We start from the raw sequence: 19,909 nt of genomic DNA, 5'->3' as shown, positions 1-19,909 counted from the left end.
ATGCCGCCCCTAAAAATGTGCCGCCCCAAGCACCAGCTTGTTTTGCTGGTGCCTAGAGCCGGCCCTGGCCACGTTGCACTAGCAGGTTTGGAGAGGAACCAGCAAAGAGAGCTGCAGTGTCAAGGAGGGAGGCAGCTCATTTACTGGGGTGTGGCACCACAAATGCCTATTGCTGAGCTTTTTAGTGTGTACTTCTTGGCCTTGTGTAGTTGATGAACTACTCCCCTAGAGAGATCATCTCATTGTGCAGCTAGTATATAGAGCCTCCCTGGCCTGGAAGACAGTGGCTAATTTCATCTGGCTAAAGTCCTAAGAGACTAATCTTGCAGGCACACAAGCTTCCAATGAAGTATAAATTCCATATTTACTGCACTGGCACAAGGATAAACAACATAACAGGAGAAATCCTCATCCTTGCTGCTGTCCATAAATGCCACGTAAAAGGCCGGAGCAGCATAAAGGGGCCATAAAAGCCCTGGTTCTGGCTGGGGAGAATTCTCCCTGCTGTGGAGGACTCCTCCTAAGCCAGATGTGTCAGGGGTGGGGCACAGCAGACAATGCTGAGGGAATTCTGGGCAGTGCTGCAGCTCATAGGATAGCCCTAGGAAGGGCTGTCTAAGTTACGTAGGGGGCCTCTCCAGCCACAAAAGCAGCCCAGTTTCAGGAGAGTGGAAATGTGGCTTAGCCCCCGCCACTCCCTGGGCTGTGAGTTCTGGGCTGAGCTTCTAAATTAAATAACTATGCCATCTACACATTTTGCCACCTCATTGTTCATCTCTTTTTCCATACTATTGATAAATATATTAGCCCAAGTCCTAGTACAGAACATTTGGACACCACACAATTAACCTCTTACAATGCTGAAAATTGACTATTAATTCCTATTGTTGTATGCAGTGTAGTTGTAGCCATGTCAGTTCCAGACAGACAGACAAGGTGGGTGACATAATATTTTTTATTGGACCAACTTCTGTTGGTGAGAGCGATATGCTTTCAAGCTACACAGAGCTCTTCTTCAGAGCTGTGCTGGTTTGTTCCTTATTGTACCACATTTACCTAGGTGCTTTAAAATTCTGTTTTTAACTATCATTTCAACAAGTCTGTTTGAGAGTGAAGTAAGGCGCACATATTTGTAGTTGCTAGGACCAATCTTACAGTATTTCCTGCCTAGTAAAGTAGATGATTTACTTCCTTGGTGCCATTTGATATTCATTTTAAGCAGAATTCCCCATCTGAATCAGTGAATAATTGATGGTTCAGAATGGCCCTCCACATGGATGGTTTTGAAAATGCCTATAATGGGGGATTTGGCCAACTTATTTTTCCTTGACTAAATTAGTCATAGGGATCTTAATTATGTGATTGTTGGTTAGAAATAATTGCACTTCACTCTTTGCACAAGCTCTGTAATATGCACAACTATGCACATTACATTTACTTTAAACACACCCACTTTTTAATGTTCTTTGACATGTGCTAATCAATCAGCATCCAGATGTCAGAGCTCTCTTTTCTTTTCCTACAGTTTGGATTGGTACAGTAGCTAATGGCATAAAAACTCCTCATTCAAACATCTTTCTGTCTTTTGTGATTTAATAGGCTCAATGTGAAAAATAATTTTTAATCAGACTTCATGAAATGACAATATAGCCTGTGACAAAGTCTGGCTGGACAGCTGTAAGACAGTGGGTGGCAGGCCTCTTATTAGCCCTAGAATGATAAAATCCCTTTTCCCTTGAAGCTAAGAAGGGGCTACCTCGGGTCAACTAGAGACACTTGAGTCCAGTTAAGGGCTGCCTGAGATCTTTCAAAACTCCTCCTCCAGTGAGAGGGAGGAGAGACAAGCTGCTGCAGGGCTAGTGGCAGCAGGGAGAAAGGCTGCCTGAGGGTGAATGGCTGCTCTCCTCCCTACAGGGAAAGCTACATAAACTGACTGCCTGAGTAGGGTAAGGACTGACACCCCAGGGCCAATAACAAAGCCAAACACCCTCAGAGTGTGAGGGGGGGAGGGAGAAAAAGGTATTCCTCTTTGTTTTGTGTTGGAACTAGTTCCTTTTTCTGTTTGGCGGAGGGGTGCTCCTTGGGCCTGCCCAGAAATTGTAGGGAAATAAACCCCCAAGTGGGAGAATAAACACTGTCCAGAGTGGGGCTGACTTATTCCAGGCCCCCAGCATCAGAGGGGGGAAGCCAAACCCCTTTTTCAGTCTGCACTATGGGCCTAAGTCTTACCTTGAGTTAGCAAATGTGCTAGAAGGGGAAGGGGCACAGGAAGTAGGGTGACCAGGTGTCCAGTTTTTGACCGGAACACCCAGTTGAAAAGGGCCCCTGACGGCTCTGGTGAGCACCGCCATCCGGGCTGTTAAAAGTCCTGTCGGCGGTGCTGTGATGCTAAGGCAGGCTAGTCCCTACCTGTCCTGGCTGCAGGGCTGGCTCCAGGCACCAGCGGAGGAAGCACGTGCCTGGGGCGGCATTCCGTCCATTCTTGGGGGGGCACAGGCGGGGGGGTTTTTTTTTTTTTTTTGCTTGGGGCGGCAAAAATGGTAGAGCTGGCCCTGCCTGGCTGGCACCACACTGTGCCCCAGAAGCAGCCAGCAGGTCTGCGTCCTAGGCGGGGGGGCCACGGGGCTCCGCGCACTCCCCCAACTCCAAGCACCAGCCAATGGAAGTGGGGGGTGGGCGGTGTCTGCAGGCAAGAGCGGTGCGTGGAGCCTCTTGGCCCCCACACCTAGGACCTGGACCTGCTGGCTGTTTCTGGGGCACACGCAGTTAAGCCCACACCCCAACCCCGTGCCCCAACTCCCTGTCCCAGCCCTGAGCCCCTCCCCCCAAACCTGGAGCCCTCTCCTGAATCTCAAACCCCTCATCTCTGGCCCCAGCAAAGAGCCCTCACCCACCTGCACCCAACCCCTGCCCCAGCCCAGAGCCCCCTCCCACATCCTGAACCTCTCAGCCCCAGCCCAGAGCCCTCAGCCCCCCAAACTCCCTGCCTCAAGTCACAGCCCCCTCCCACACTCCAAATCCCTCATCCCCAGCCTTGAGCCCCCTCATGTACCCCAAACTCCTCATCCCCAGCCCAGAGCCCTCAACCCCCTGCCTCAGCTTTTGTGGCCTGCATCATGCGGGAGGTCAGACTAAATGATCATAATGGTCCCTTCTGACCTTAAAGTCTATGAGTCTATGTGTCAACCCACAGCCCCCTCCTGCACTCCGAATCCCTCGGCCCCACCCCCTAGCCTGCAGCCCCCTCCTGCACCCCAACCCACAACCCTCTCCTGCACCCTGAATCCCTTGGCCCCACCCCCCAGCCTGGAACCCCCTTCTGACCCCAAGCCCCTCATCCCCAGCCCCACCCCAGAGCCCACACCTCCAGCCGGAGCCCCCTCCTGCACCATGAACCCCTCATTTCTGGCCCCACCCCGGAGCCCACACTGCCAGTTAGAGCCCTCATCCACACTCCAACCCCCTGCCCCAGCCCAGTGAAAGTGAGTGAGTGAGGGTGGGGGAGACGGAGCCACTGAGGGAGGGAGAATGTAATGAGTGTGGGGCGGGGCCTCAGGGAAGGGGTGGGGCTAGGGTGTTCAGTTTTGTGTGACTAGAAAGTTGGCAACCCTAACAGGAAGCCTCTTTCTCCTGATAGCCCCAATAGTGTACCCTTACAGCACGAGGGCATGAAGCACTACTAGGGCCTGATTCTTGGTTGCCCGATGCCTCATGTAGTCATTTAGACCAGAGCAACATGGGACACTACCATTCTCAATGAACTCTTGTGGTAATGAATTTCACAGATTTACTATGTGTTGTGTAAAAACATCACTTTAACACTACCTAATTTTCTGCAAACGTAGCTTGCTTTTTAAGATCTCAGTGAGATCAGTGAAACAAGACAAATTTGAAGTTTGTTGCTGAAGCTGTTTAAGCGGAGCAAAATCTCTGACGAGAACATATGGGGAAAATGCTTTTTTCTGCTCACATATCAAAAACAGGTCAACCAATTTTGCTCAGACTTTACAAAAATAACATTTAGGCAGTGTGTGAAACAGAGATCTGCAGTGGGTATCAGAACAGAGCAAGTTGTTCTTAGGTTTAAAGTTCCTTCTAGCTGAGAAATTGCTCCCTTTTGATTGAGAATTAACAATAGGTATGGTCTTTCAATATGGGTCAAATGTGTCTAATGAAGCAGGTTTCTAAGGATATGTCTACACTACCTGCTGGATCGGCAGGCAGTGATCGATCCACCAGGGATTGATTTATCGTATCTAGTCTAGATGCAATAAATCGACCCCTGAGCCCTCTCCCGTCAACTCCTGTACTCCAGCGCCACGAGAGGTGCAGGAAGAGTTGACGGGGGAGTGGCAGCAGTCGACTCACCATGGTAAAGACACCATGGTAAGTCGATCTAAGTACGTCGACTTCAGCTACATCATTCACGTTATAAGCTGAAGTTGCGTAACTTAGATCAACCCCCTCCCTCCCCCTGGAATGTGTATGTAATAGACTACTGATGTGAATGGATGCAGCTCCATTGAAACCAACAAAGCTATGCTAATTTACACCAGTAGAAAATTTGGCTCAGTATTCGTAACATATACAGTATGTAATGAGCGCATAGAAGTCATTTTCCCCATAACATTATAAATAGATATGTGACATCTAAATAGATGTGTATAATCTTGCTGTTTATTCAGTACTCTCAGGATGTCACACCTAATTTATATCCTTTCCATGTCAAAGACTCTGCTCATTTGCCCTTGTTGTTGACATTACTTTCAAATTGTACCTCAAAGAAATTCCTCACTGGATAGGCTATAGAGACGTGCCAACCCTAACTGCAGTAGGATCTGACTGAACCCCCAACCTCATCTCCCGATGAGAGCATACTTCAGTTTCCACGCCCACCCAGTTCTTGGCCTCTCTCCTTGGACTGTCAATTGGTCCACGTTGTGGTTGTATTTTTTGTTTTCCTTTCACTCACTAAGATGACCTAGTGCCAGACTTGTGACTCTGCTTTGTAGTGGTGTCTGATGTGGTCATGCTGATAAAATGTGTCAAAATTGTATTTCACCTCCAGGGAATAATGCACTTTCTATCACTTTCTCTCTCTCTCTCTCTCTCTCTCTCTCTCTCTCTGCCACTTCCCCCTCCCTTCTCCATATATACAGTATAATGTGCTTTATGTATGGATAGACATATACACATACACACTTACATAATGCCCTTTAATCCTGACCTAGCATTTTCTGTTTCTAACAATTTTTTTTTTTTTTTACAATACAGTAGGCATGCTAATTTAAAATTACCCTGACCCACTTTCACTGATCGGATGCATCAGTTTCCATGGCAGCAGCAGTAGAGGGAACTTTAGTTTCAAAGGCTCTGTAGACAGATACATTCTTCTTCAACAGGCTTCAGGTCCACACAGTTTAGAGCACAGTTTTGTAAATCACTTTATAAGGTTGCTAGGCTCAGTGTATTTTGGAGAGCCTTGAACCCTGTTCTGCATGCTCTCCTCCTCCAAGCAATTAATAATTTTCCTCAAGCTTTTCTCTTGGGACCCCTCAGCCATTCCAGATTTCTCTAATGCTTTGCATTTGAGAGTCTGTCTTCCCCAGCTTACTTCCTATGAGATGTCCCTGACTGCTTCACTCCCTCCTGCTACTTTCTTCACACCAACACTGGATCCTCTCAGCTTTGTCCCCAGATTCCTCTTTTGTTAGCAGACTCAATATCCTATGCCTCTGAGCCAGGGGAAGAGGGAGGCAGAGGATTCCTCTGAGGCATAGCTTTTGGGGCAGTTTATGTGGGGCCTATATGTCATTTCCCATCCTTAACCCACCACTACTGCTGACCCAGCTGGTATGTGTAATTTGCACTGCGCCTGCCTCCTCTGCTCCGCTTTATATAAAACCTGAAGAATCTGGAGGCAGAGGAAATAATGCATGTCAGCTGGCTCAGTAGCATCTTTGGTGTAGTAACAATTCAGCCTCCAGCTGTCTTGCTGCATTCAGCGTAGGTGATGACTAAAATTTGAAGATGTCTAGGCCCATGAGAAGCACTGCCCTTCTGGCCAGAAAATCGAAATTAGTGCCTTGCAGGCATGGGCAACAGGTGGAGCCCCCAGATCTGATCCTTCTGCCTGCACTCCCCTGGGCCAGAGCCCCGAGCGCTCCCCCCTCAGCCAGAGGAGCCCCGAGCCCTCCCCCCACCTGCCTGGGGAGCCCTGGGCCAGCCGCAGCCACGCCACGCCTCCCTTCTCCACCTCTCCCCAGACCCCAAGTCACTCAGGAAAACCCGCAGCATGACAGCCTCTCTTCCCGAAGAAGAACCTGAGCTTTTGATATGCCTCATGCAGGTTCTGGGGCAGCTGAGCAGGCAGTATGTGTTACTCAGCTTCCTGGGTTCATCAGTAATCTCTCTGGAATCCAGGAGATTACTGATGAACTCAGGAAGCTGAATAGCACATACTGCCTCCTCAGCTGCCCCGGAACCTGCATGGAGCATAATAAAGCAAAAACTTCCCCCACCAAACCTGCAACCAGGTGTCCGGTGGCAAGTGCCAGGGGAGGCAGAGCTTGTCCTGGCCTATTATACCTGTCACCCATGCTTGCAGGCAAGAATTGTATTTAAAAACCTGATCCTCTCTGACCTAGTTTCAATTGTAGTATAGATGGGATCAACATCTCTAGCATGTTAACTTTACCAAAAGCTGTTATGCAGACATTTTTGTAAATATTAATACTCAATTTATGTGAAGGTTTCATAACACCTTTTGGTCCTGCCTTATTCTGTATGTTTGTGCGTGCACATGCACACATAATGTTCATATTTAAAAAAAAAAAAAAAAGGCAAACTTATCATAGTGTTGTTAACTCTCACTGCTTTATTGTGAGAGTTCCAAAAAAAATTTCCTTTAGTCTCCAGGAACTTGGCTTTATTGATGAAATGCGAATCTCCACTCTTATTTAAAATAAAAGTACGTTTCTAGCCCTCGTGAGTGTGAAGAGCCTGCAAACATGAACCAAGTGCATCCTAAAGACTCAGAAACCAGAAAGTAAAGAAAAAGAACCCCACATTTATTATTTGTAAAGTCTTATTATTTAAAACCAATCTCATGATTTGGGGGCCTGAGTCATGAATTTTGAAAGCTTGAGGTTAGCAATAGTGTTTTCTATTAAGACAACACTATGGGAGTACTTAAATGTTTGAAATGTTGGTTTTCTCTCTCTCTCTCAAAAATACAATCTTCAAAATGCAATCTCAAATATTCTATCCTTGTTAATTGAAAACAGAGTAAAGTTTAACAGCTCAGTGTTCCCTTTTTCAGATTCTATTTCTCATTCTATATAAAGTGCATATCTACCTCTTGTTACACTGTTGTGCTAGTAAACAACACTGTAGTTAACATGCATGGGCAGCGGGTACAATAGGCCAGGGAAGGCTAAGCCATGGACTCATTGCTGCACACCTGGGCTGCGGTGGCCCTGCTTCTTCCCCGAGGCCCCCACTGCCTGCTGCTGCTGCCTGCCTGCCATTGCTCGTTGTGTCCCTCCTTGGGGGCGGGGGAGTGAGGAGGGAACGCGGTGAGCCAGCGGTGGATGGGAGGGTCTGGTGGGGGAGTGAGGCGGCTCGGCTGTGCGCCGGGGCTGGCCCAGCGGCTCAGGGGAGCCGGCGGCTTGGCCCGGTGGTTCGGGGTGGTGGTGGTGGTGGCTTGGCCCGGTGTGGCTGGGACTGAAATGGCACTTTGGGGGGGGGGGTGTGCCTATCGTGGCTGGGGTGGGCAGGCCAGGGCTCTTCGTCGCCGTGGGGCCCTGTTACCATGAAAGAGGCAATCACACCTAGGTAGCCCTTTCTAAAGCCTGGAGTCCCCAACCCTTTGTGCTTAGATCACCTTCAAAACCTGGTTCCATTTCATTTCACTGGGGTGACCATATTTCCATACTGAATATGGGACACCTGGTAAAATTACTCATATTCAAGTGAATTCAACAGCAATCCATCAGAACTATGCAGTACAAATGTTCCAATTAACATCAAGTTGGCTGAGCCCCTGTTAAAAAGAAATACTGCGTAGTTGGATTCTTTTTATTTACCTTCTTATCTTTAAGGTTCACACGGAGAGAGGTGACACACACACACACACCTCTCACACGGGGAGTGGTGATCAACTGACCCTCCCCTCCCTGCTCAGTGCTCTCTGCCCTCCATGCTTGGCTGGGCCACCGGGACGGACCCGCCTCTCCTGGTACCTGGCGCTGCGTCTTCCCGAGGCAACACGTGGTGGGGTGGAGGGGGGGGTATGTAGGGTCACATGGCCCCCCTCCCCAGATTTCTACCAGCGTTCACATCAGAATGTGGACAGCAGCAGCCTTTTGGCACTGTGCGGGAGGGAGGGGACGGGAGCTGCTTCCAGCCAAAGGGGCAGAGTGGTGCGGGGGGAGGGATGACCTGGCCTGTGTCTTTGCAGAGCTCATCTCTTCTCCCCCAACCCCCATGGCTGGAAGCAGCTTTTTCCTTCCTACCCGCACAGTGTCAAAAGGCAGCTAACACCTCCAGGCTGCTGCTGGTCATTGACATAACCCAGCCACCTCCTGTCCCCCGACTAGAGTGCAGGCAGGAAGGGGCTAAGCCCTAAGGATGCATTGTGCACCAGGGCCCAGGGAACCTGACTCCAGGGGCTTCAGCGAACCCGGCTAGAGAGGTGGCTCAGCAGATGAGGGTGCCTAGGGGACAGGACGGAGCAGTCCCACGCTCCCTGGGGGCAGGATCCAGGGTGGGAGGTAGGGTGAAGAGGGTGTTAAGTCCCTGCCTGTGGGGCTGCTGTGGAGCCCACAGGGTCAGGGTGCGAACAGGTTGGGAATCGCTTTCCCACCACCACTCCAGAGCTTAGCTGAGGGGAGGAGAGGCTTCCCCGTACCAGCGCTGTGCGGGGCTTTGGCATATGCAGGGCTCGGTTCCTCCTGGCCAGCGCCCTGGGCCAGAGGGTCTTGGACTTTCCTGGGGCACCGGCCCAGCCAGAGGCAGTGGGGGAAGGAAGGAGACTGCCAGCTAGGCTGTTGGTGAGCTCAGCGCTCCGACCAGGAGCGGGTTCTCTGCACAGCGCTGGGAGCGGGATGCGCCCTGTCAGAGGGAATATGGAGGAGAAGCGGGACAAAGGGGCAAAGCAGGGAGAGGACAGCGAGAGGGGGAGCACATAAAGGGACAATGGGTGGGCAGCAGAGGCGACGTGTAACCTCACCAACCACTGCAGCTTGCAGTGTGCAGCCAGGGCCGGCAGGAAATAAGATGGGGGGCGGGGCTCTGCTGGCCCACAGCCGGCACGCAGCAGGGGCTGTGCTGATTGACCAGCAGGGGGAGCAGCCAGCCCTGCGTGCTGCATCTTCGCCCCACCATCAGCCTTGCACACCCACCCCCCTCATTGGCTGCTGGACCCCACACACACACACTCACCGCTGGTGGGTGGGCTCCTGGCGAGCAGGGATCCGGCCAGCAGCAGGAACCACCAGTACTGATGGAGGATGGAGACAAATACGGGACAATTTGCCTGTTTTTAAGAAAAAGTCAGGATACTTGCAGGAGGGCTTAAGTATGGAACTGTCCCTTTAAAAATGGGACATATGGTCATCCTACATTTCACAGACTTTTAAATTAATACTTAGGTGGCTTAGGATCCTCCCCACAACCTCAGGGTGAAAAAGAGCTGGGCTCTTTTTAATAGTAAATGATTAAATATTGTAAAAATCAGTCTGGGTATGGAAATGCCTCCATGCTTGTTTCATCATGGGACAAATGCACTATGTATATATCTGAAATTTGACCTGCCCACAACCTCTCCCACATTTGATAGATTCATTTTCTTTTTAATTGTAAGTGACTATAGGATTCCTGAAAGATGCTAGGCTGCAAGCCCTGGAGAAGCCCTGTGTCCCTGGAGAAAGAACAACACATGCAGCTGAAACTTAAGTGTTCCTCCCTCCTGCAGTGTTCATTGATCACTCAGTGTTTAAAGTGCTTGCAAGAGCTTTGCTTTATTCTATGTCTGGTTCCAATTGGCTGTGCATGACACTAAGAGGTTCATAGCATGCTGCCCAGACTCTGTGTCTGGAATACACAGCCCTTACAGGCAGTCCCCAATATCACAACTCCTACCACTCCATAAGCATGTTTCAACCCATTTCCAGAAGGACCACCGAAAGGTATAAGAGGGAAGTTTGACCTCCATACTGTATGCCTCTGAGTCCGCCAGTAGTGTTCTTTTTTTGTTATGTGGACACCACCAACTCCTCTCACATGGGCCATGGATCAGCCATCAGTCCTTACTGATCTAGCCTGGACTTGAGCCAGAGACCTAGAGATAAAAGGCTACATAACACATTGCCATACCCTGGAGTTACTGCCTTTTGGATCAGTGTTCTAGTACAAACTGAGTTCTAAAGATACTCTAATAACATACATCATTTCCATTATCTTATTGCAAATCATGATTTTGTGCATTAACCACATGCCAGGGCAAATGTCTAAAGTTTCACTCCATTGCTATCTTGAAAAATTTTGTATTGTCTGCAAACTTTGCGCCTTCACTGTTTATCATAACATAAGAACGGCCATACTGGGTCAGATCAAAGGTCCATCTAGCCCAGTATCCTGTCTTCCAACACTGGCCAATACCAGGTGCCCCAGAGGGAATGAACGGGACAGGTGATCATCAAGTGATCCCCATTCCCCCTGTTCCCCATTCCCAGATTCTGGCAAACAGAGGCTAGGGACACTATCCCTGTCCATCCTGGCTAATAGCCATTCATGGACTTATCCTCCATGAATTTATCTAGTTCTTTTTTGAACCCCGTTATAGTCTTGGCCTTCACAACATCCCCTGACAAGGAGTTCCACAGATTGACTATGCGTTGTGTGAAGAAATACTTCCTTTTGTTTGTTTAAAACCTGCTGCCTATTAATTTCTTTTGGTGATGCCCTAGTTCTTGTGTTATGAGAGGGAGTAAATAACACTTCCTTATTTACTTTCTCCACACCAGTCATGGTTTTATAGACCTTCATCATATCCCCCCTTAGTCGTCTCTTTTCCAAGCTGAAAATTCCCAATCTTATTAATCTCTCCTTGTATGGAAGCTCTTCCATACCCCTAATAATTTTTGTTGCCCTTTTCTGAACCTTTTCCAATTCCAATACATCTTTTTTGATATAGGGCGACCACATCTGCACGCAGTTTTCTTGAGGTGGGCGTACCATGGATTTATATAAAGGCAATATGATATTTCTGCCTTATTATCTATCCCTTTCTTAATGGTTCCCAACATTGTTAGCTTTTTGACTGCCACTGCACATTGAGTGGATGTTTTCACAGAACTATCCACAATAACTCCAAGATCTCTTTCTTGAGTGGTAACAGCTAATTTAGACCCCATCATTTTGTATGTATAGTTGTGATTATGTTTGCCAATGTGCATTACTTTGCATTTATCAACATTGAATTTCATCTGCTATTTTGTTGCCCAGTCACCCAGTTTTGTGAGATCCCTTTGTAGCTCTTCGCAGTCTGCTGTGGACTTCACTAACTTGAGTAATTTTGTATCATCTACAAATTTTGCCACCTCACTGTTTACCCCCTTTTCCAGATCATTTATGAATATGTTGAATAGGACTGGTCCCAGTACAGACCCTTGGAGAATACCACTATTTACCTCTCTCCATTCTGAAAACTGACCATTTATTCCTACCCTTTGTTTCCTATCTTTTAGCCAGTTACCAATCCATGAGAGGACCTTCCCTCTTATCCCATGACAGCTTACTTTGCTTAAGAGCCTTTGGTGAGGTACCTTGTCTAGGACTTTCTGAAAATCTAAGTACACTATATCCAATGGATCCCCCTTGTCCACATGTTTGTTGACCCCTTCAAAGAATTCTAGTAGATTGGTGAGGCATGATTTACCTTTACAAAAACCGTGTTGAGTCTTCCCCAACAAATTATGTCCATCTATGTGTCTGACAATTTTATTCTTTACTATAGTTTCAGCCAGTTTGCCCGGAACTGAAGTCAGGCTTACCAGCCTGTAATTGCCGGGGTCACCTCTGGAGCCCTTTTTAAAAATAGGCGTAACATTAGGTATCTCCAGTCATTTGGTACAGAAGCTGGTTTAAATGATAGGTTACAAATTACAGTTAGTAGTTCTGCAATTTCACATTTGAGTTCCTTCAGAACTCTTGGGTGAATACCATCTGGGTCCTGATGACTTATTACTGTTTAGTTTATCAATTTGTTCCAAAATCTCCTCTAATGACACCTCAATCTGGGACAGTTCCTCAGATTTGTCACCTAAAAAGAATGGCTCTGGTTTGGGAATCTCCCTCACATCCTCAGCCATGAAGACCAATGCAAAGAATTCGTTTAGTTTGTCTGCAATAACCTTATTATCTTTGAGTGCTCCCATGGGCGGTGGGTATCATAAACTGAGGGAGGCTGTGCCTGTCCAAACAGCCAGGTGTGGAACCACCCATGCTCTGTCCCCACGTGCCTCCCCCCCTCCCCACGCTTCCACTCGGCGCAGCTCCAGTTGGCCTGGACTTGGGCCGCTCCACCCACCCTCCCTGCACTCCAGAGCTGGGGAGACTGGGGCCATGCTGCCTGCTGTGGGGTTGTGGGGGGAGAGGCTGGGGGTGCTCTGGGGCTGGGGGCACTAGCCTGGGGCAGGGGCCGGCCGCTGCGGTGGGGGGACCTCTGGGCTCCGGCGGGGCCACGGAAGGGGCAGGGTCTCAGGAGGAAGGGGTGGGGCTGGGGGCTAACCTCCCCCAGCTGGTGATTCACGCACTGCCCATCAGTGCTCCTTTAGTGTCTTGATCATCTAGGGGCCCCCCTGGTTTTTTAGCAGGCTTCCTGCTTCTGGTGTACTTAAAAAAAAAATTGCTATTATTTTTTGAGTCTTTGGCTAGCTGTTCTTCAAATTCTTTTTTGGCCTTCCTCATTATATTTTTGCACTTCACTTGCCATAGTTTATGCTCCTTTCTATTTTCCTCACTAGGATTTAACTTCCATCCTCTTTTCCAGATCACTAATGAATATGTTGAACAGCACAGGCCCCAGTACAGAACCCCACTGTTCCCCTGTCTCCATTGTGAAAACTCACCATTTATTCCTAATCTTTGTTTCCTATGTTTCAACCAATTACTGATCCATGAGAGGACCTTCCCTCTTATCCCATGGCTACTTAGTTTCCTTAAGAGTCTGTGATGATGGACCTTGTCAAAGGCTTTCTGAAAATCCAAGTACCAGTCAATACAGTGATAACCCTTATCCTGCATCCGAAGAAGTGGGTTGTAGCCCACGAAAGCTTATGCTCTAATAAATTTGTTAGTCTCTAAGGTGCCACAAGTACTCCTGTTCTTCTTGCGGATACAGACTAACACGGCTGCTACTCTGAACCCTTATCCACATGCTTGTTGACTCCCTCAAAGAATTTGAATAGATTAATGAGGTATGACTTCTCATGATAAAAGCTGTGTTGAGTCTTCCCCATCAAATCATGATTATCTATATTTCTGATAATTCTGTTCTTTACTATAATTTCAACCAATGTCTCCAGTACTGAAGTTAGGCTCATTTTTAAAATTACATTAACTACCTTCCAGTCATCTGGTATAGAGGCTGATTTCAGTAATAGGTTACATATTACCAATAGTAATTCTGCAATTTTATATTTGAGTTCCTTCAGAACTCTTGGGTGAATACCATCAGGTCCTTGTGACTTATTACTGCTCAGTTGATCAATTTGTTCTAAAACCTCTTCTATTGACATCAATTTGGGACATAATATATGGTATTTGTACATACATTTCATGATACTAATAACCAGTCTGACACTGGCTTTCATTTGAGGCCTCATATGACATTCTTTGGTGAACCAGAGAGTACATAACACAATCTGGATAGTCCTGTAACCCCCTTGGCAGTGGTCATTAAGAGGTTTTTGGGTCACAATGTTCATAATTGGTGATCTTACTGGAATCCACTGAAGCTTTTGGTGACCACATGATCGCTGGTTATGTAGCAGTATTCTTTGGTAAACACATTTTAATTCATTGGTCTTCCATCCTACTAAATGTGATGTGTCCATATCAAGAAAGTTGCTAAAACCAAAGCAGTGTTGATGGAGATGGTTGGTGGGTTTAGCTATGAACAACCTCATTGTAAATCTTGTCCTGTCACTTAATATGGAGCAGCTGACAAAGACGATGAGAATTGTAAACACCAAGTGGCCACTCCTCAGCCTTCCTCAGCATTCCTGTTTCACTGCCATACAATAAAGGTGGTGTAACCATGGCTCATAGGTCTGCAGCTTCAAAGCAAGCTTGATGTTATAACGTGCCACAGAGGCCACTGAAGGGCCTAAAGCATGACAGCAGCTGCTGCTACACAAGTGTCCACATCTTTCAAGCATCCTCCAGCAGTCATCTGTGATGCTGCCCTAGTATTTGACAGTTGCCATCTGCTCACTATTCCATCTGGATAGGTTAATACTGAGCTGGTTGTAATCTGGAGTTGGAGACTGTGATAGTAATGACCAGGGACTTAGTTTTATCTGCATTAATAACCAGACCCATGTGCGCTGCTTCTTGCCCAGTCAGACTGGCCATGAGCTCCAGCAATTCACCAAACTAGACAATATACATGTTATCATTTCTCTTTCCATTTTTAAAGTCCCTTTGAAAATATTCCCTCCCCCCATCTTATTCTATTATTCTTGTTACACATTTGCATTACTGTGGGTCTTTCTACAAAGCACTTTGATACTAGTCAAAAGTGTTTTACAAATGAATACATGATATTATACTATGTATTATAGTTACATATAAGGGGTTTGAAGGAGGTCTTAAAAAATCAAAGATTCTGTACACTTCATATGTCTGACAATTGTAGGGATTCCTGGGATAAGCGCCCTAGATTATGGTGAATTTTAATTAAAGCTAGGTGGCTTGGCAAAGGGCTAAAAGAACAAACAGTTATTTTATAAAGAATGATTAAAGATACCATTGGATTTTGAAATGAAGCATAGCAGATAGGAAGGTCCTACAGAGTCCTCCTCTGGGCACCAAAACCTATGTGTTATAATCACTGGTTCAAAGTAAATTTTTCAAGGTTTATGCAGGGTGGCAGTGTAAAGAAGTTGTGACCACACTGGAGTCACACAACTAACAATCCACATAGCTCCTTGGGAGCAATCTCTTTTGGGTCTAAATGTGTGTAAACGTTTAGTAGAAATTGGATATTTATTTGATCTACAATAAACAGTTATAGACCAAATCAAGACTTTTGTCCTCATAGCCAGTTCATTCTGAACACACATACTCCTCCCTAGTTCTGTGTGGTATTTTGTAAGGGATCTTTCCCTTTCCACTTAGAAGCACCCTTATAGGAAGGCTCAAGCGAGGCTATCTTGGATACATGCTTCACTAATGCACCAAGTGCATTCTTACAACTCCTAAACTTATATCCCAAAACACTTGAAGTCTAGGCACATATTTGCTTTCATAACTAAACTTTAGAAATAGAGATTTCTAACTAACCAGGAATCTGTACACTTGCCCTCAAGGATAACGTTTATTTGTCCAGGGCCGGGCCATTAATACAAGCACTGATTTAACCATTTTGGTGGCAACACTGAATTGTTTCTGCAGCTGTAATACAAGTAATGGAAAACTCCTTTCTTGTTCCGCACAGCCAGCAAAGGTCTCTGAGGCACTTTCAGATATTACATTGAATTGTCAGAAATTCGACATAAAAAGATCTCCTATCAGCACTTTTCTCAGGTTCTTGATAGGGCTATAATAAAACGTGGCCTATGTCCCAGGTGTATTTCATGTGTTGGTTCAAGATCTAAAGCCTCCGTGGATTTGTGGTTCTCGTGGTGGAGATATCAAGATAAGTCTCAGTGCAAGAATATTTTATTTGTGTAATGCTGAGTGTAACTTTCAGTAAAACTAATCAACAATTTAATTGCTTTAACTCTTCAAATTCATATTCAGTTGAATAAAATCTTATATTTTAACAGCTTTGTTAAGTGAACAATTACTTAATTAAGACAGTCTTAGTCATGGATAAAAATGTATGTAAAATGCATTCCTCTTTAGATGCAGTACACAGAAAATGTATTCTACTTTGTTATTGCATTTGCTTTAGTGGATTCTATTATGATCTAGAATCTTGAGAAATAATTTGATCCTTAAGTAAATCTGTGTAGAGCCATTCTAGCAGTAAAACCCAAAGTGATTATTAAATCTTACATCAGTTATTTGTATTATTTTCATGTCTGTAAGTTCCTAAAAAACAGTCAGTCACCTATCTTTATATCCTATCAGTTCACACACAGGATGTACTGTACTTTGTGGAGCAGAGATATTCATTTTTAGACAAAAAGCACAATACTATACAATGTGTGGCCTGAAGCTCTGGCTAAAGCCAGCTTACACTTTACAGGAGTCTGCTGTAACGGGTACTTTGACGGGTTCCCCCTCCACACACCTCCCGGGGTGCTACCTGGAACTGGGGTACCGCTGAGCCCTGTGACCCACCAGCCTGGGCTCCCTCTCGCACTGTGCTGCTGTGACAAGCTGCAGACCCGCTCCCGGTCCTACACTTTCACCAGCATTCACACAGGCAGGGACACACCCAGCTGCAGTTACATGCAGGCTCTCTGACTAGACATTGCATGAACCAAAAATAGAGAGGCTACAGCCAAGATAACCCAGGTACGCAGCCCCCCACTGGAATATAAACCCAAAATTATACCATCTTGCACTGCACAGGAAACTGTACAGTATGAGCTCATAGAGTTCATCCCTCCCTCAATGTGGAGATGAAATGCAACAGGCCCCTGAGCTAAGATTCCCAAGCACTTCACTCCAAACTTACTGGTTTAGATTAAAGCATAAAATAACTTTATTAATTCCAAAAAGATAGATTTTAAGTGATTAAAAGTAATATCAAACAGCTCAAAGCAGATTACCTAGCAAATAAACAAAAAACACAAACTAAGTTTAACATACTAGATAGATTGGATATGAATTAGCAGTTTCTCACCCTGACTCCTGGGGTACAAGCAGGCTTGCAGAGTCTTAAGGGACAAGCTGTACTGCTTTACAGCTTGGAATCCCCAGGTTTTTCATGTGCAAGCTAGAAATCCCTTTAGTCTGGGTCCAGCACTTCCCTCAGTTCAGTCTTTATTCCTCAGGTGTTTCCAGGAGTCTTCTTGTGTGGGGAGTGAAGAGCAGCAGATGATGTCACCCCCTGCCTTACATAGCTTTAGCATATGCCGGGAATCCTTTGTCCCAAACTCAGTTTGTGGAAAAACACTGACACCCCAAAATGAAGTCCAGAGTCATGTCGCCTGGTCACATGACCTTGTGGAGTCCTAGCAGCCATTACTTACAGGCTGTCTGGAGTACTCTCAGGAAGGCTCACCAGGTGGGGAATAAGCTTTTCCTAAGGCCTATTGTTTTCCCTAATGGCTCATTACCCTGAATAGGCCTTTCCCAACCAGCTAGCTAGTGCCTAGTGAGCATTACCCAAGTGTAACTACATTTGAAATACAGATACATAGTCAATATTCATAACTTCAGATAGAAAAATGATACATGCATACAAATAGGGTAAAAATATTCAGCGAATAACAACATTTTCAATGACCTCTCATGTGACCTGTCTTGCATAAAATGCATCATAATTATGCTATAATCATATTATAAGAATATCATTATGAAGAATATGGGGTGCAGTCTTACAGGTACCTGATAGCAAGGTTAAAAAAAATAAAACAAACAAACAAATACAAATACTTTAACATATTTTATTCTCTCAAATAAATAAGAGAAATTAAACCTTTAGGAAGTTTGTGTTGATAAATCATTGCAGATCCATTTACTGTGAGTGATGCTGAGAAGGATGATAAGTTAGAAAAACTTTTCTGCACCATATTTGTAGAGTGTATTGTGAAAATAGCAAATTGGAAAGGTTTGCTAATTCTTATCTGGAACAAAGTATTAACTAAAGGCCAGATTCTGCCACTCTTACTCACAGTGAGTAGTACCTTACTCCAGGAGTAGTCCTATTAATTTCAGTGTCATGTGGAGGAAAAACAATGTGTTTATGTAATTAAAGACTGTTTATTATGCACATGCATGCAAGGGCAGAATTAATGTTGCGCAGACAGCCTAAATTCTGGCATTTCCTAACTTTTTAATACTTAACTTGCAAACTCAATAACGTTCTCTTAATGTAGTTTGTATGCTGTTTGATTTAAGGTTTCTCTGCCCCCTCAAACATTCCGGGGTAGTATAATCCTTTCTTGTTACTGGTTTTTTATTGTATATAGTGCTCGGGTGCTTGCAATGAGTATTCTATTAACTTTGTAAACACATACTATTATAATGAATGACATAATTAAAGTAGGTAAAACTGAGTATTCATTTTAATAATGCACCCGTAAGGAGCCTACTTCAACTAAAATTTTGTTCAGAGTCCAGATTTAATTGTATGTAATATTCACAATGTAACACAATGTATTTTGAAACACTGACAATTTTATTTACTATTTAAATAGTTTTATCTTGCTTGTAAAGAGAAAAGGGGAAAAACAGCTGAGGGAGATAACAACATATTTGGAAACCATTTATCAGGACTAATTTCCTCATTGAAAAGCTGAGCTTCATAAGCCCTTTAAGTAGAAAACACGACAGAAGAGCAAATGCCACACATGGGGTTCATTTTATTCTAACATGCTTTTATTTTTATTTTATTTTTCAGGAAGGCCTGGCTGAGTAAAGTTGGAAGTCCCAGTTCTCGCATAGACCGAACCAACTTTTTTAATGAGAAGGAAATCTCCAAGCTTGATTTCTCAGGATTTAGCACTAGATACTAATGGAGGAAGAAATCTTTAAGCACAAAATTATAATGCTTCAGCTGCATAGTAATTTCTTTGCCTCCATAAAATAGCATGACAGCACTTTTTTTGACGTCTGCTTCATACTAAAGTATAAAAATACCCCTTTTACATAATGTAGGACTGTCAGTTACTGTATTAGAAATTTCATAATGTAAATCTTTACCAACATTGCCAATTTATATATAATTTACTTAGAAGGAAGTATAAAAAATCAATAAAAATATACAACTGCAAAATCAGCAAATACTAGTGCACAGTGAGATTTGTAAGACATGATCATACAGAACCTAGTCTTTGCCAAATAAAATATGATTTATATATATTAAAAAACAAACAAATAGAAAACAACTTAAATTTCACTGTGACATAATTAAAAATGTTTAAATACTTTAAATAATCTTTAAACAGGATCACAGCAATGTTCAGTAGTATATTCTATATGCTATGAATTGTAAAGTTCTCTTGTATTATTTGTAATAATTAGTTGATGCTGTAGCAAGTGTTCTAAAATAAATGTGTTTTGCCTATAAAACGTATCCAGTCAAGTCTGATTAAAAACTTTCCATAATAATGTCTGGGTAGCTCAGGATATGGGATATAGAGATATATAGTCTTTCATAGATCTTTTGTCCAATCCCAGCCAGGATCAGTATTGACTAAGTTACTTCCATCTGATTTCTTTATGGTGACCTATATGATATGAGTTGATGGCTTTAGTCTCATAGCTAATGGCCAAGTATTTGCATCACAAAAATCACCACTAACTAGGGTTATCACTTAAGACCTGATCCTACACAGACTTAACCAAGTACATCATATTGAGCACCGGTAGTCCCACTGAAGTTAATGCTCATATGCTTAAAGTTAAGCACTTGGATAAGTCTTTGTAGGACTGATGCCTAATTCTCATCTTTTTGGGTATTTAAGGCACAGAGGCCAAGAAATACATCGTTACAGAGGCTGAA

General features: G+C 44.8%; 1 protein-coding gene across 1 annotated transcript in view; it reads left to right on the top strand.

Annotated features, from left to right (window-relative positions):
* ACYP2 (acylphosphatase 2) overlaps positions 1-19,462 on the top strand; it is a 144,120-nt gene extending 124,658 nt beyond the window's left edge. The window contains exon 5 of the mRNA XM_026652551.2: positions 18,806-19,462. Coding sequence (XP_026508336.1) covers positions 18,806-18,920 — 115 coding nt within the window. The 3' untranslated portion in view covers positions 18,921-19,462. The remainder of the gene's footprint in view (positions 1-18,805) is intronic.
* The last annotated feature ends 447 nt before the right edge of the window (positions 19,463-19,909 follow it).

This window comes from Terrapene carolina, unplaced genomic scaffold (assembly GCF_002925995.2).
Source record: "Terrapene carolina triunguis isolate 2854851 unplaced genomic scaffold, T_m_triunguis-2.0 Scaffold120, whole genome shotgun sequence".
Taxonomy (NCBI): domain Eukaryota; kingdom Metazoa; phylum Chordata; order Testudines; family Emydidae; genus Terrapene; species Terrapene triunguis.
This window is presented reverse-complemented; position numbering and strand designations above follow the sequence as displayed.